Source organism: Nerophis ophidion, linkage group LG25 (genome assembly GCF_033978795.1).
Source record: "Nerophis ophidion isolate RoL-2023_Sa linkage group LG25, RoL_Noph_v1.0, whole genome shotgun sequence".
NCBI classification, from domain to species: domain Eukaryota; kingdom Metazoa; phylum Chordata; class Actinopteri; order Syngnathiformes; family Syngnathidae; genus Nerophis; species Nerophis ophidion.
In genome coordinates, this window is record NC_084635.1 from 22,088,199 (window position 1) to 22,106,093 (window position 17,895).

The 17,895-nt window shown below is 40.3% G+C and overlaps 1 protein-coding gene across 3 annotated transcripts in view; it reads left to right on the plus strand.

Moving 5' to 3' along the window:
• LOC133542789 (lymphocyte-specific protein 1-like) overlaps positions 1-17,895 on the plus strand; it is an 80,993-nt gene that overhangs the window by 46,893 nt on the left and 16,205 nt on the right. For 2 of the 3 annotated variants that reach the window (XM_061886953.1, XM_061886955.1), the window contains exons 10-13: positions 1,658-1,742; positions 5,944-6,084; positions 8,405-8,474; positions 11,087-11,170. In XM_061886953.1, coding sequence (XP_061742937.1) covers positions 1,658-1,742; positions 5,944-6,084; positions 8,405-8,474; positions 11,087-11,142 — 352 coding nt within the window. In that variant the 3' untranslated portion in view covers positions 11,143-11,170. The remainder of the gene's footprint in view (positions 1-1,657; positions 1,743-5,943; positions 6,085-8,404; positions 8,475-11,086; positions 11,171-17,895) is intronic. The other variant, XM_061886956.1, reaches the window with a different exon arrangement.

Consider the following 17,895-nt stretch of genomic DNA (forward strand, 5'->3'; position numbering starts at 1 on the left):
TACATATACACACATTTATATGTGTATATATATATATATATATATATATATATATATACACACACACATATATATGTGTATATATATGAAATACTTGAATTGGTGAATTTAGCGGTAAATATACTCCTCCCCTCTTAACCACGCCCCCAACCATGCCCCCACCCCAACCCCGACCACCTCCCGAAATCAGAGGTCTCAAGGTTGGCAAGTATGGGGTGGGGGTTTTGATCACATTTGGCAAAATTCTGTGAAACCATTACAGCGTCGCTTCAAACAAAGAAGCAAGCGAGTCACTTGATTAGGAACCCACCCTTAAAGCCATGCCATGCAAAGAACCCTCACCCATGGTATATCACCGGATAGGTCTAAAAAAGAGAAAGAGCCCCTTAAAATTTGGTAGCATTTTGCGTAACCATGGCATGAACAATTGGTTACATCACTAATCGGGAACATCATCAGCAGATGATCCATACACTGTGTAAATCTACCCGGACTGCCCTGCGCATGTCCACCATTTTTAGTTTGTGCGCGCATCTGCAGTTGAGATGACAAAATGCCCAAAACTCAACTCAAATACTGTTAGTGGTTGTATTACCCAACGCAGGACATTATTCAACTCTCCAATCTCATCTTAAGAAGTAAAAAGTGCCTGGCTTACTTTTTTGGTTTCACGTCCATGTGCCTTAAAACTGTGAAAAAGTGTGTGCTAAGAGTCCTGCTCCCATACTAGCCAACCCTCCCAATTTCCCCAGGAAACTCCCAAATTTCAGTGCCCCTCCCGAAAATCTCCCGGGGCAACCATTCTCCCGAATTTCTCCCGATTTCCACCCGGCCAACAATATTGGGGGCGTACCTTAAAGGCAATGCCTTTAACGTCCTCTCTCACCTGAAAACTTCACAGCCGCATGCTGTCCAGGCGTCCACTTTTCCTCCGTATTGCATAGTAGAGCTTTAACTTGCACTTACAGATGTAGTGACAAACTGTATATAGTGATAGTGGTTTTCTGAAGTGTTCCTAAACCCATGTGGTGATATCCTTTAGAGATTGATGTCAGTTTTTGATGCAGTGCCATCTGAGGGATCAAAGGTCACGGTCATTAAATGTAAGACAATTTCCCAACTCATATGGAAACGGAGTTTGTAGGTCTTCACCAAAGAACCACCATTACATATTATGTAGATCAGTGGTCCCCAAACTTTTTGTATCCACGGACCGGTCAATGCTTAATAATTTGTCCCACGGCCCGGGGATCCCTTTTTTTATTTATTTTTTTCTTTGTCATGAAAAAGGGACGTTTTTGTCATGAAAAAGGGAAATGTTCGTGGTTGGTGGACTAATTGTAAGTGTATATTGTGTTTGTTATGTTGATTTAATAAAAAAAAAAAAAAAAAAAAAATTTTTTTTTTTTTTTTCCAAAGAAAAATTAATAAAAAAATCTTCGGCCCGATGGTTGGGGACCACTGATGTAGACCACAAGGAGGTCTTTTAATATAGAAAAAAGTCATAGTTAGCAGTACATAGTCAGTTAGCAGTACAAAAACCTTATTTTGAATAATTTGAAAGCATGCTCCATATTGCAAGTAGTATCATTATGGTATGTACAGTACATTGCCTGACCTGAAAGCCACTTCTTTTTTTTTTTGTTTATTTTGCAAGTGCCAACATCCCAAAGAAGATGTCACAACCTGTTTGTGTGTCGAAGATTGACAAAAAACTGCAACAGTATACCCATGCTCTTGAGGTAAAACTCTCTCATATACAACTTTTTAATCGGTTGATCTACAGTCCATATTACTACAAAACCTGGCAAAAAAATATAGAACCACCAGTTTTGGAAGATGTTTGTTTAATTGTTAGGAAAAGAAAAGCAAATAACAGAAATGACACAAAACTATAGTCATTTCAAATGTCAGTTTTGTTGCTTTAAGAAACGCTAAAAATCAAGACAATAAATTGTGGTAGTCAGTTACAGTTTCATTTTTAGATCAAGCAGTTTAAAAAAAATGAAATCAGTAAATTCTGAGGAAAATAAATTAAGAAATCATGAAAGAATAAAAAATGAAAAAATTACAACACTAGTACTTTGTTGCACCACCTCTGGCTGTAATAACGGCTTGCAGTCTCCTAGACATAAACAGTCGTTTGTACAGTTCATGGAAAAACAGTTTTCGTGATCAATCTTGATCCAACTTTCTCTGATTGCTGTTGTCGGATCAGCTTTGCATGTTGGGAGCCTTGTCATGGACCATTTTCTTTTATTTTCACCACAGCATGTTAATTGGTTTGAGATCCAGACTGTTTTCAGTCAATAACTTTGACCTTGCGTATTTTTGTTCAAGAAAAGTTTTTTAAGTTTCTGATGTATGGCATTGTGACGGTCTCTCGCTCTCGTTCAGCATCCGCTTCCTTCTGGCTCCTTCTCTCTCCGTCTCTCTCCCCGGCGTTTACTGCCGCTGCCCCTTTATACAGCACGAGAGGAGATTTAAATTGTGCCCAGCTGGGCAACCCACGCACCTGATAATATGTGTGTGGTTGATTGTGACGCACCCCGATTTGCTGCTTGCTCGCAGTCCACGCCTCCTCACCGCCATCTTGGGCCGGGCTCTGGTGTGCCCTACCTCGCAGTCGGACTGCCTTCTCCGCCTCTACACAGTCCTCCATCGCCAGACGCAAGCCGGGCTTCCGACCGGCTGAGCCTACTCCCCCCTCCTTTTTTTGAAGGAGCGGGAAGTGATGACGGCCAGGTCCCCCTGTGGCCCCGGTCTTCTCCTTTTCTGTGTCCTTTTCTCCTTCTGTGTCCTTTTCTTCTTCTTCTGTATCTTTTTCTTTTTCTTCTTCTTCTGTATATTGTTCTTTTTTTTTCTTCAACTTCTTCATCATAAACTTCTTCTTTAACTTCTTCTTCTTCAACTTCTTCTTCTTCATAACCTACTTCTTTTTCATAACCTTCTTTTTCATAAACGTCTTCTTCATAATCTTGTTCTGGGGTCCCCCTGTGCCCCCCCTCCATCTGGTCCGCCAATATTTGCAAGAGCCGCAACTGTTGGCGGGATTCCTCGAGCCCTTGGTGGCTGCTTGCTGCCAGTTCCGTGAGCACACCAACGAGAACCCACATCAAATCGTCCTCCTCCGCCTCCGATGGTCTTCCAGATTGGCCGCCAAAAGTGACGGACTCCTGCTGTTGTGCGGGTTCTCAGGACCACCAAGGAAGGACATTGTGGCGCAGGTTAGACTTTATTTTTTATTTTTCAATAATAAAAAGTATTTTAAGGGTTGCTTTTCAGCCTTGCTGTGTCCTGCTTCCTCTGCCGCTCCACCTTTTAAGTCCCGTGCGTCTTCGTCTTCCTGTGGCTCTCTCACGCTCTCGTTCAGCATCCACTTCCTTCTGGTTTCTCTCTCCGTCTCTCCCCCCGGCATTTACGGCCGCTGCCCTTTTATAAAGTGCGAGAGGAGATTTAAATTGTGCCGAGCTGCGCGACCCACGCACCTGATGATTTTGCGGGGTTGATTCTGCCACGTCCCTTCTTGCTGCTTGCTCGCAGTCCACCCCTCCTTGCCGCCATCTTGGGCCGGTCTCCGGCGTGCCCTGCCTCGCTGTCGGACTGCCGGCTCCGCCTCTACACAGGCATTAACTTTGAAGAAAACCACACGCCGGTCTTTCCTCATCTACCATCACAGTCACAGTGAAGCCTCATGCTACAATCTCTCGGTCATATTTGAATATGGCAAAAAAAAAAAAAAAATCATGTTCCCTGGCATCACTATTTGAGAAGGACTGCTCTATGGCAAGATATGTTATTATTTGGAAAATGATGTCATCATCCCCAAACATCGGTTTGATTAATGGAATAAGAAAAGTGTCCAAAATGTCAACTTGTGCTTTTATTGAAGATTTAATAGCATCCATCTCCCCACTACCATTTCCTGACATGGCTCCATATCATCAACAACTGTGGAAATGTGCATGTTTTTTTTCTGGCAGTCGTCTTCCTAGGTCTTATTGGAACGGCACCAAACAAAGGAACCAGTATAATCACTATGACCGACGTAGATTTGTGATGCAGATTCAATGAATATGACTTTAATCAAGTCATCCATAGCCCATGATTTATTTTCCTTAGCCCCTAAATGATGGCTTTTCTGTATTTAAATCCCATTTCCTTCAGGCAGTTTCTTATAGTTCAGTACCAGATGGTACTCCAGTTTCTGCCCATTTGTTTTGCGGTGCGTGTTCTGTTTTCAAGACCTGCTGCTTTGAGTTTTCTATCTTGAAGCTTGGCAGAACGGTGGAAAAGGGGTTAGTGCGTCTACCTCACAATATGAAGGTCCTGAGTAGTCCTGGGTTCAATCCCAGGCTCGGAATCTTTCTGTGTGGAGTTTGCATGTTCTCCCCGTGACTGCATGGGTTCCCTCCGGGTACTCCGGCTTCCTACCACTTCCCAAGACATGGACCTGGGGATAGGTTGATTGGCAAGACTAAATTGGCCCTAGTGTGTGAATGTGAGTGTGAATGTTGTCTGTACATCTGTGTTGGCCCTGCGATGTCCAGGGTGTACACCGCCTTCCGCCCGATTGTATCTGAGATAGGCACCAGCCACCCACCGCGACCCCAAAGGGAATAAGCGGTAGAAAATGGATGGATGGATGGATCTTGAATCTTTGAGGTTTTCCTTGGTCTACCAGGATGCTTGTCTTTTACAACCTTCCCATGTTGTTTGTATCTTGGTCCAGATTTTAGACACAGCTGACTGTAAAACAATCAACATGTTTTTTTTTGCAGCACTGCATAATGATCAATCCTCAAGGTGCAACAGTTCTCCAAGGTGTGAACACTCCTTTCTATATTGCAGACTGATGAACGGATGTAATCTATTGCAGGTGTTAGTTTTGGAAATGATCATTTATAGCAGGGGTTAGGAACCTATGGCTCGGGAGCCAGATGTGGCTCTTTTGATGACTGCATCTGTCGCTCGGATAAATCTGAGCTGACACTGCTTAACACAATAAGTAATGAATAATTCCACTTGTACTCACAGTATTCAAAAAAATAACGTTCAAAATATGAAACATTCTCATGCATTTTTATGTTCAAGAAGGTGCGTTAATGGTAAGAAGTAATTGGGGCTTGCCCTCCTGGGGGTTCTTCAGACCACCAAGCACCGACATGAGAGCATGTTTCAGGGTAACAATATTTTTTAATTTTTCAATAAGTCTCTCAGTTGCTTTCCAGCAATTGTCTTTTTCTCTTTTGTCCTCGCTCGCGCTCTGGCTCCAGCCCCAACCCCGTCCCTCCTCCTGGCTGCTGCTTATAAACAGAGCGACAGGTGATTAGATAACAAGGCCCAGGTGGGCCTTCTACGCACCTGTCATTGATTTCGAGGCCGGTCCTGGCAACACCCGGCTTTGTTGCAGGCCAGCAGGCCACGCCCCCTCCACAGTTAGCTTCAGAATAACAATTTTGTTACAAAGAATAAGAAACCTATTATACTCTAGAAATGTTGGTCTTACTTAAAAATGCACGCGTGTAATTGTGTTCAGTGCTAAAAAATATATTATATGGCTCTTACAGAAATACATTTTAAAATATTTGGCTTCTTGGCTCTCTCAGCCAAAATGGTTCCCGACCCCTGATTTACAGGGTGAGTCCATATATTTTATCCTCAGGATTGAGTGATTCCATAACTGTTTCAAACTGTTTGATCTAAAAATTTAACTGATACTATCACAGTTTATATTTTAGATTTTTTTTTGTTTTACTTAAAGCCACAACGTTGATATTTGAAAAGATTACACTGTAGTTGTGTTAGTTTCTGTTATCAGCTTTTGTTCTATAAAATTAAACAACTGAATGATAAGTCTGATGATACCACCATTTTTTTCCAGGCGTTGTATTCTTAATGTTTCGTGGTGAAATTTCCCAACATCAGTGTGATTCTTCACAGATTTCCTCAAAAGAAGGCAGATCAGCCCCTCAAGTCCTAGTGGATCTGACAAGTCCCACTTTGCCAGTCGCCCACACAAAGAACATGTTTGAGGCTGGGGAGGCCTGGAAGCAAAATGCCCTCACAAACACAACATCAAAGGTCCATTAGAGAAATCATCTCATAATGTCTTACAAGCTATACACACTTAACACATATTCTTGAGTTCCTCAGGTTTAAAACTTAAGTGTTTTAATATGATGGACTTACAGCACCGCACGTGGGCGGATAACAAACAAAGAGGCCTAGCGTGGAAGCTAGCAGGTATCGAGCAAGAAACAGAAGTCGTACTTATAATATGGAAACAAACTTGGAAGGGAACAAAAGACAATAAGCTACAAACCACTATCAAATATAGCTTACCGCAACGCTGCATTGACACGATATGATATGATACGACACGACACGACAGGTAGCAACGACAAGAGCAACAATAAACCAGCACTGACTGGAGGAACAAAGCAGGTAAAATAGGAGCGGACTGATTGACACTAGGTGTGGCCAGGTGCCAATCAGCCGCAGCTGAGGGGAAAACCGCGCACAGGGAAAAAAACAGGAAACAGACAAAATAAGAGCACTGACTGGAACCAAAAACAGGAAATACTAAACACACACAGAGGATAAACTAAAACACAAACAAACTGTCAATGGCAAGCCTGACAGTTTCCGTCTCAATCGTGTTTCACAAATACTTCCAGATGATACTGCTTCTGTCGTTGCATGTCTGCATGTGTGTGTGGTCTGCTTTTTTTTGTAGTGTGCAACACAATACTTGCGAATTTAAATTACATCCATCCATCCATTCATCCATCTTCTTCGGCTTATCCGAGGCTGTGTCGCGGCGGCAGCAGCCTAGGCAAGGGAAGCCCAGACTTCCCTTTCCCCAGCCACTTGGTATTTTGGTATACAGTCCGTTTTCATACAGCCCCGCTTTTTGCATTTATTAAATATATAAATAAATAATTAAATCAAAACTAATTGTTTAAAACTTTTAGTTAAGAATATATCATTAAATATGTAACGCCTGGTCGGCATTGTGGTGCCAAAGTTGTCCCTTCGAGGATGCGTCGAACGATAACACAGCAAAGGTCAGATTTAACTGTTTATTTAAATAACAAAATAGCTAGAGAACAAAAACACTGGAGCTAAGAAAAGGCAAACAAGAGACCCTAGCATGAGAGCTAGGATATACAAATAGAAAAACTAAAACTGGCACGTAGGCACACAAAAGGGAAAAACAAAACATTCAGCATGAGAGCTAAGAAAGAGATAAATCCGTAGCGTGAGAGCTCGCGAGAATAATAGCAAATTGCGTGTGAGCAAATGCGCAAAAACAGACGTACCGTTGTATGACAACAAACTATGAATCCAGACTGAACAAACAAAAGAGGACGGCTTATTTAGGCAGTAATCAAGGAGAAACAGGTGTGTGTAGAAATTGAGGAGCAGGTGAAACTAATGTGTAACCATGGTGACGGACTAAACAGGAAATAAGAGGATCAGATGGAGAATGAAACAAAAATAGAACAATAAACAATAATATGTGGCGATCCGAAAAGCGGATCTCAACAAAACATTTTTTAAATCATAAAATAATTACAGGCTCCAGCGCCCCCCGCCAACCCCAAAGGTAATAAGTGGTAGAAAATGGATGGATGAAATAATTAATGTATCATTAATTGTTTATTTGAGTTGTAAAATAATTTATTAAATCATGAAATAATTACAATGCGAATTATTAAATAAAATCAAGAAATACATTATTTAATAATGAATTATGAAATTATATCACAAATTAGTTAAACATTAAAATACTTTATTTAATGATTAATAAATTAAACAAATTAATGGCATATTTAAGTGAGTATTTTAGTTTATAATTTTCCTTTATTTTTGTCCAATTGGACCATGCATAGTCCTTTCCCCCACTTATCATTGTGGAGAATCCTGTGATCAAACAAAGAATCCCACACATCGGTGACTCAGTGTGTGAGGTTTTTTTTGGGGTTGTTTTTACAACTGCAAAATAAGCCACCATCGGACCAAAATAAAAAGTTGTGGCTGCCAGCACTTTGATAAAGAAGGTGAGAAACACCATTGAATTGAAAAAAAGACAGAACACAATTTACAAATGTGGCATCCTTGTGGCTCTTCCCTCCTCTCCCTTAGCTCATTCTCATCAAGGTCTTTAATAAAGGTAAAAGTGATGTCAAATATCCATCTAGCCAATTTGTTCTTAATTTATTTGTATTCAACATCGATATCTGCATTTAAAATTACAATTATTTTCTATAAAATGTGTTAGATTATTTTTTTTTTATAATCCAGTCTTAGTCTGATTTTTTGGTACAGAAATGAAAGCCGTATTGTTCTACATTTCAAAAAGTAAAATTAATTCTGTAAATATGTCATGTATTTGCAGGAGATACAACTTGGGGGTGTTTTGCTGAAGAAAAACATGTGGGAGAGATTCTGTGACGTGGAATCTCAAGGCAGGTGTTTTTCTTTGGTCATGTGATGCGGTGAATTTGTTTTCACTACGCAATCAAATGATTGCATCCCATGTCTTCTTTAATTCACAATATCCCTATTTGAGTTCATGCTAAAAGTATGTTAGTACGGAATTCTTGGGCCTCACAAGTGAGATCCAGAAAATATGTTGATGTTGTGTGTACTTTAGAAGTGGCATTGGTTCTGCTGTTACTGACATGAACCTAAAACGACACTGCAAAAAGTCAAAAATGAAAACAAAAATACAAAAATGAGGGGTATTTTACTCAAACTAAGCAAAATTATCCGCTAATAGAACAAGAAAATTTGGCTTGTCAAGACTTTCCAAAACAAGTAAAATTAGCTAACCTCAATGAACCCAAAAATTACTTTAAAGGGGAACATTATCACCAGACCTATGTAAGCGTCAATATATACCTTGATGTTGCAGAAAAAGGACCATATATTTTTTTAACCGATTTCCGAACTCTAAATGGGTGAATTTTGGCGAATTAAACGCCTTTCTATTATTCGCTCTCGGGGCGATGACGTCACAACGAATCAAATCAGCTGTTATTTTCCGTTTTTTCGACTGTTTTCCGTACCTTGGAGACATCATGCCTCGTCGGTGTGTTGTCGGAGGGTGTAACAACACGATCAGGGACGGATTCAAGTTGACTTACGTGGAGTGTGCATCGATTTGCACGGCATGCTAATCGATTCTAACGTGCTATTTAAGCTAGCTGTATGTACATATTGCATCTTTATGCCTCATTTGTAGCTATATTTGCATCCAGCCTTTCCCTCCACCCACATTTAATGCCAAACAAACACTTACCAATCGATGAATTCGAGTTGCACCAGTGTCAAAAGATCCGAAAGTCCCTCGTCTGCAGATTTTACCGGCGATGCTACAACAGACATGGCACAGAGATTTATGGATTACCTGTGACACTCAAAGCAGATGCATTTCCAACGATAAAGTCAACGAAATCACAAAGGTGAGTTTTGTTGATGTTATTGACTTATGTGCTAATCAGACATATTTGGTCGCGGCATGCCAGCTAATCGATGCTAACATGGTATTTAGGCTAGCTGTATGTACATTTGTAGCTATATTTACATCCAGCCTTTCACTCCACCCACATTTAATGCCAAACAAACACTTACCAATCGACGGATTCAAGTTGCTCCTGCACATTTTACCGGCGATGCTACGACAGACATGGCACAGAGAAGAATGGATACCCTGCGACACTCATTCGTTGGTTAGAAGGCGATCGCCAAATAGCTTCAATAGCTATTCGCTCAATAGCTTCAGTTTCTTCTTGAATTTCGTTTTTGCTATCTGCCTCCACACTCCAACCATCCGTTTCAATACATGTGCAATCTGTTGAATCGCTTAAACCGCTGAAATCCGAGTCTGAATCCGAGCTAATGTCGCTATATCTTGCTGTGCTATCCGCCATGTTGACATCACTAAATGACGTCACAGGAAAATGAACGAGGGATTTAAAGATAGCGAAAATCAGGCACTTTAAAGCCTTTTTTCAGGATATTCCATGATGGGTAAAATTTTGAAAAAAAATTCAAAAAATAAAATAAGCCACTGGTAACTGATTTTTATTGGTTTTGACCCTTCTGAAATTGTGATAATGTTTCCCTTTAAAATAAGTATATTCTCACTAATAACAAGTGCACTTTTCTTGGTAGGAAAAAAAATGAGACCTTTTTCTCAATATGTTGAAAAATATTCTTCAATTAAGTAAATGCTTGTGCCATTATCTTGACATAATGATATGCGCTCGGCATTACATTTACTTATACTAAAAACTAATTTATTGTTCTTAATGGGAATTCAACAAGGCAAGCGCGTGTTACTCTCGTGGTCTCCTAGCCGCTCAGGCAAATTAAATGGTCTAAAAACGCATTTTTCCATCGACAACATGATATCATCGCGCCAAGTGCGTGCTCTTTCAGTCAATTAGTGCGCATATATACAGTCCGACCCCCGGCCAAAAATCTTTATAATTGTAATTTTGAAGAATTTACCTGAATGTGCATGAACTATTTCTGTTCAAAATTGTTGGAAATGTCACATGTTATATGTTTAACTATTAACTGTCAGTTTACTGTCCTGTGCCAACGGTACAGTAAACTATATGAGTACCTATTTTCGATTAAATAAAACCGCAAAGTCCATTTGGCTGCCATCCGTTTTAATTATGAGACTCAATTGTGTCAAAGTCATGATTTTTTTTTCACGCTTGAAATAAGAAATTGTTACTTTAAAAAAAGTAGTTTTATACTTGTGAATGTTGATGACACAGTTTTGCAACAGTTGATATTCTAGTTTCAAGCATGTTTTACTCATTAAATCTCAGCAACAGGCTGTAATATCTTACTGAGATCATTCAGGACCAAAACCCTTTAAACAAGTAAAACACTAACATAAACTCTGTTTAGTGAGAATAATTATCTTATCAGACAGAAATTAAGCAGTATTTGAAATATTTCATCTTACTTTGATTTCAATGTTTGCAGTGTGCTGTATGAATGAAGATTATACTCATGTTTAAAAGTTTTTTTCTTCCTTTCTAACTTTTTGTTATAGGAATGCTCAACAGAAAAACTGAAAACTTGTGTGGTGACGGGTCACAGGAAGTATGATAAGGTTTCTGACGAGAATTGAGGTCAGGTAAGCTTTTTGCATTATTTTTTTCCGGGAATAAAAAAAGTATTTATTTTAATTTTGATGTAGGCTTACAGTACTTTAAAGGGGAACATTATCACAATTTCAAAAGGGTTAAAAACAATAAAAATCAGTTCCCAGTGGCTTTTTGTATTTTTTGAAGTTTTTTTCAAAATTTTACCGGTCCCGGAATATCCCTAAATAAAGCTTTAAAGTGCCTTATTTTCGCTATTTTCGAAACCACTATCCATTTCCCTGTGACGTCATACAGGGCTGCCAATACAAACAACATGGCGGTTACCGCAGCAAGATATAGCGACATTAGCTCGGATTCAGACTCGGATTTCAGCGGCTTATGCGATTCAACAGATTACGCATGTATTTAAACAGATGTTCGGAGTATGGAGGCAGATAGCGAAAATGAAATTGAAGAAGAAATTGAAGCTATTGAGCGAATAGCTATTGACGCTATTAGGCCATAGCGCGGGTGTACCTAATGAAGTGGCCCATAGCATGGCTGCCTTATTAGCATCGCCGGTAAAATGTGCAGACCAAACGATCAGGACTTTCGCATCTTGTGACACTGGAGCAACTTAAATCCGTCGATTGGTAAGTGTTTGTTTCGCATTAAATGCGGGTATCCAGTTTCAAATGTACATACAGCTAGCGTAAATAGCATGTTAGCATCGATTAGCATAGCATGTTAGCATCTATTAGCTGGCAGTCATGCCTTGACCAAATATGTCTAATTAGCACATAAGTCAACAACATCAACAAAACTCACCTTTGTGATTTCGTTGACTTAATCGTTGCAAATGCATCTGCAGGTTATCCATACATCTCTGTGCCATGTCTGTCTTAGCATCGCCGGTCAAATGTGAAGACACTCTGGTACATTCAATGGGGGTCTGGCGGCAGATTTCTTGCCAGTGGTGCAACTTGAATCCCTCCCTGTTAGTGTTGTTACAGCCTCCGACAACACACCGACGAGGCATGATGTCTCCAAGGTTCCCAAAAATAGTCGAAAAAACGGAAAATAACAGAGCTGAGACCCGGTGTTTGTAATGTGAAAATGAATATGGCGGGTGTGTTACCTCGGTGACGTCACGTTCTGACGTCATCGCTAAAAGACCGATAAACAGAAAGGCGTTTGATTTGCCAAAATTCACCAATTTTGAGTTCGGAAATCGGTTAAAAAAATACTTGGTCTTTTTTCTGCAACATCAAGGTATATATTGACGCTTGCATAGGTTTGGTGATAATGTTCCCCTTTAATGAAAGGGAGGCATTGGTCTGTAGTGTTTTAACTCCTGATAACCGCTGGCGTGCATGGCGAGTGTTCAAAAGCAGGATTTGTCACGGTACTAAAGTATTTTTAAGCTATTGTATCCAAGATTAGCAATAAGTAAAATACAACCGATACTTGGTCGTCTAATAGGCAGTGTTTTCCAAGTCCAGTGTAAAAGTGTAACAAGAAAAGTTGAAACTAACGATAGCTATAACATAATTTTTTAATAATTTATTGCAAATTCGAAATTGTGAACCTTTTCGTCTATTCAAGATGCAAGATTGTTTATTGTCATATGCACAGTTAAACAGACAGTTTGAGATGTCACCTCAGGATGCACGGTACCAGACAAGCAAGATTGCCGGTAGGAGCTGGATTTAATATATAAAATGATAAAAGAACACTGGTACAAAAGGCAAAAGAAAGCGCGTGCAACTTACGGGGAGCTAGGCTAACTCTAGCACTGAGTAAAAACGTCCAAAATGGCGGGCGTCGAGCGCCCAAAAGCTAAGGTGGAACTTAGCAAGCCAAAAACAGGACCAGATAATCGAACATGCGTGTTTCATAAAGCAATTGATGAACTCAGACCGAACAAAGGGAGGAGGCAGGTATAAATACAGAAACGGAAAGCAAAGACAGGTGTGCGCCGGGCGCCAGTGCAGGTGGAACAAATAAAGTCGCTATGGTAACGAATACAAACTGTCACACCGGGACATGGATTATTTTTGCTTCTTCGATGCAAGGAGAATACGGGACGAGCCGGACGTGACTGTGAGTACATGGTTTATTTGGAATACTAAATACAAAAATAAACAAGGGTGCTCACAAATAGGTACAAAACTTGGCTACAAAAATACAAACAGGAAAACAAAACAACTGCTCGATGGCATGAAAGGCAATGAACTAAACTTAAACTTGCACGTTGGCAGAACTATGAATAACTAACACAAAAACACTTAATGTGACCGGTACAGGGGCATGGATAGCAAGGTAATCGAGGGTGCGTGAAGGCATGAGGCAGAATGCAAAAATCCCAGACTGATGCACAGAAAGAAAATGACTTAAGTAGTGGCTGTGATCATTAGGAACAGGTGCGGGCGTGACTAGGAGGGCAAGGTGAAAATCAATGAGGTGTCATGGTAACAAAAACAAACCAGGAAGTGAAAAAACGGAACAAGAGTCCAGAAAACAAAACAAAACATGATCAAACATAAAACCAGATTTACAGGCGTGACACAAACTAGGAAGTGCACTAACAAAGAATCGGAAGAGTCAAACCATAAACAAGAAACACAAAAGACTCAAAACCCAAAACCATATATGATCCGGGAGGCGGATCCTAACAAGTCCACCCTTCAACAAGTCGCATGCTACTTAGCTAAAAAATAAAAATAAAAAGTATATACAAGGCACAGTAAGTAACGTAACATTATTGCACATTCTGATTGACAGTCAACAGTATAAATATGGAGGTGACCTTAGGTTAGAGTGTCTTTAGTGATCAAATGTGAAAGGTGTCTACAGTGATGGTTCACAGTTCGGGGGTGGTCAAGGTAGCTGTCTTTTGTTCAAAAAGACAAAAATGTAAAGACGGGGGGGTGGGAGCTAGCATTCACAAGTTAGCATTCACAAGCCTGATGGCCTATGGGTAGAAACTGTTTGTCAGTCTCGTAGTCCTGGATTTCAGGCTCCTGTATGGTCTGCCTGATGGTAGGAGGCTGAAGAGACTGTGCTGGGGTGTGTACTGTCCTTGATGATGTTGTGTGCTCTCCTGGTGGCCCTGGTAGAGAACATGTCCTGTAGTGAGGTGAAAGCTGCTCCTGATATGTACTGAGTAGTTTTAATAACTCGCTGGAGTGCCTTCCTGTCCTTAGCAGTGCAGTTTCCATACCAGACCGTGATTGAGCTGGTAAGGACACTCTCAACCGTACTTCGATAGAAGTTGCTGAGAATTTTGGGTGGCATACCCTATGTCAGTGGTTCTCAACCTTTTTTCAGTGATGTACCCCCTGTGAACATTTTTTTAATTCAAGTACCCCCTAATCAGAGCAAAGCATTTTTGGTTGAAAAAAAGAGATAAAGAAGTAAAATACAGCACTATGTCATCAGTTTCTAATTTATTAAATTGTATAACAGTGCAAAAAGTGGTCTTTCTTGAACTATTTAAAAATATATATATAAAAATAACTAAAAACTTGTTGAAAAATAAACAAATGATTCAATTATAAGTAAAGATTTCTACACATAGAAGTAATCATCAACTTAAAGTGCCCTCTTTGGGGATCGTAATAGAGATCCATTTGGATTCATGAACTCAATTCTAAAATATTTTTCACAAAAAAAGAAATCTTTAAAGGCCTACTGAAACCCACTACTACCCACCACACAGTCTGATAGTTTATATATCAATGATGAAATATTAACATTGCAACACATGCCAATACGGCCTTTTTAGTTTACTAAATTACAATTTAAAATTTCCCGGGAGTTTCGTCTTCGAAACGTCGTGTAATGATGACGTGTACGCAAGACGTCACAGGTTTTTAGGAAGTATGAGCGCTGCGCACACACACAGCTAAAAGTCGTCTGCTTTAACGGCATAATTATACAGTTTTTTGGACATCTGTGTTGCTCAATATTTTGCAATTTGTTCAATTAATATTGGAGAAGTCACAGTAGAAAGATGGCGTTGGGAAGATTTAGCCTTTAGCCACACAAACACACAGTGATTCCTTGTTTAAAATTCCTGGAGGTGAAACTTTCCTATGGATCAGAGCGCGGTCAAGCCAACATGGATCCCTAGCAAATGTCAACCAGCAGGTTTCGGTGAGAAAATTGTGGTTAAAAAGTCAGTTCTTACCGGAAAAAAGCTGAGCTTGTGCCGTCCATAGCTGCCGTCGACTCCCCACGGGTGTCCCCAAGACACCCGTGAAGACACACCTCCGACTATCAGGTAATATTAAACTCACTAAAACACTAGCAACACAATAGAAAGATAAGGGATTTCCCAGAATTAACCTAGTGAATGTGTCTAAAAACATCAGAATCTGTCCCAATACAATCGCGTTTTTTTTTGTTTTTTTTTTCGTTTTTTTTTGTAGTTAGTCGCTATCAATATCCTCAAACACGAATCTTTCATCCTCGCTCAAACTAATGGGGAAATTGTCGTTTTCTCGGTCCGAATAGCACTTTTTGTTGGAGGCTCCCATTAAAAACAATGTGAATATGTGAGGAGCCATCAACATGTGACGTCATCGTCTGCTACTTCCTTTAGAGGCAGGGCTTTTCTCTTAGCACCGAAAGTTGCGAACTTTATCGTGGATGTTCTCTACTAAATGCTTTCAGCAAAAATATGGCAATATCGCGAAATGTTCAAGAATGACACATAGAATGGACTTGCTATCCTCGTTTAAATAAGAAAATCTCATTTCAGTAGGCCTTTAACATCAATATTTATGGAACATGTCCACAAAAAATCTAGCTGTCAACACTGAATATTGCATTGTTGCATTTCTTTTCACAGTTTATGAACTTATATTAATATTTTGTTGAAATATTATTCAATAAATATATTTTTAAAGGATTTTGAATCGTTGCTATTTTTAGAATATTTTTTAAAAATCTCATGTACCCCTTGGCATACCTTCAAGTACCCCCAGGGGTACGCGTACCCCCATTTGAGAACCACTGCCCTATGTGTCAATAGCAGTGTTTACTCTCACTATTTCATCACAGCACTTTGTTAGCATTTACTGTTTACTTTCCTTGATGTCACCTGGTCTTGGTTGTCATTTTCAATTCATTTGTGGAATTAAAATAATTGTCCAACTGGGTAACACACACACACACACACACACACACACACACACACACACACACACACACACACACACGCACACACACACACACACACACACACACGCACACACACGCACACACACACACACACACACACACACACACACACACACACACACACACACACACACTCACACAGGGACTCATTCTGGCTTGCACTGTTGACAACATCCATCTAAACCTGCCTCAACTAAAACCGTCATAATTCATTTCCAGCAAAGGCTCCACCAGCTGCTCTCAGTCTGTCATACAATTTTGACTTACATTGGCGTATGTAGAGTATATGAAGACGTATGTTTATATACTGAAACTTTGGATGGGTTAACAACGGACCTTTAGTTGACGATGTCAAGAAAAAGTATTAAAAAAGTATTAAGTCAGCCACCGATTGTGCAAGTTCTCCCACTTAAAATGATGACAGAGGTCTGTAATTTTCATCATAGGTACACTTCAACTGTGAGAGACAGAATGTGGGGAAAAAAATCCAGGAATTCACATTGTAAGAATTTTAAAGAATGTATTTGTAAATTATAGTGGAAGATAAGTATTTGATCAATAACAAAAATTCAACTCAATACTTTGTAATATAACCTTTGTTGGCAATAACAGAGGTCAAACGATTACTATAGGTCTTTACCAGGTTTGCACACACAGTAGCTGGTATTTTAGCCCATTCCTCTATGCAGTTATTCTCGAGAGCAGAGATGTTCTGGGGCTGTCGCCGAGCAACACGGACTTTCAACTCCCTCCACAGATTTTCTATGGGGTTGAGGTCTGGTGACAGGCTAGGCCAGGACTTTCAAATGCTTCTTACGGAGCCATTCCTTCGTTGCCCGGGCGGTGTGTTTGGGATCATTGTCATGCTGGAAGACCCAGCCACGTTTCATCTTCAAAGCTCTCACTGATGGAAGGAGGTTTTTGCTCAAAATCTCACAATACATGGCCCCATTCATTCTTTCCTTAACACGGATCAGTCGTCCTGTTCCCTTAGCAGGAAAACAGCCCCAAAGCATGATGTTTCCACCCCCATGCTTCACAGTAGGTTTGGTGTTCTTGGGATGCAACTCAGTATTTTTCTTCCTCCAAACACGACGAGTTGAGTATATACCAAAAAGTTATATTTTGGCTTCATCTGACCACATGACATTCTCCCAATCCTCTGCTGTATCATCCATGTGCTCTCTGACAAACTTCAGACGGGCCTGGACGGGCACTAGCTTAAGCAGGAGGACACGTCCGGCACTGCAGGATTTGATTCCCTGTCGGCGTAGTGTGGAACTGATGGTGACCTTTGTTAATTTGGTCCCAGCTCTCTGCAGTTCATTCACATGGTCTCCCTGTGTGGTTCTGGGATTTTTGCCCACTGTTCTCATGATCATTTTGACCCCACGGGATGAGATCTTGCGTGGAGCCCCAGATCGAGGGAGATTATCAGTGGTCTTGTATGTCATCCATTTTCTGATAATTTCTCCCGCAGTTGATTTTTTCACACCAAGCTGCTTGCCTATTGTAGATTCACTCTTCCCAGTCTGGTGCAGGTCTACAATTATTTTCCTGGTGTCCTTTGACAGCTCTTTGTTCTTGG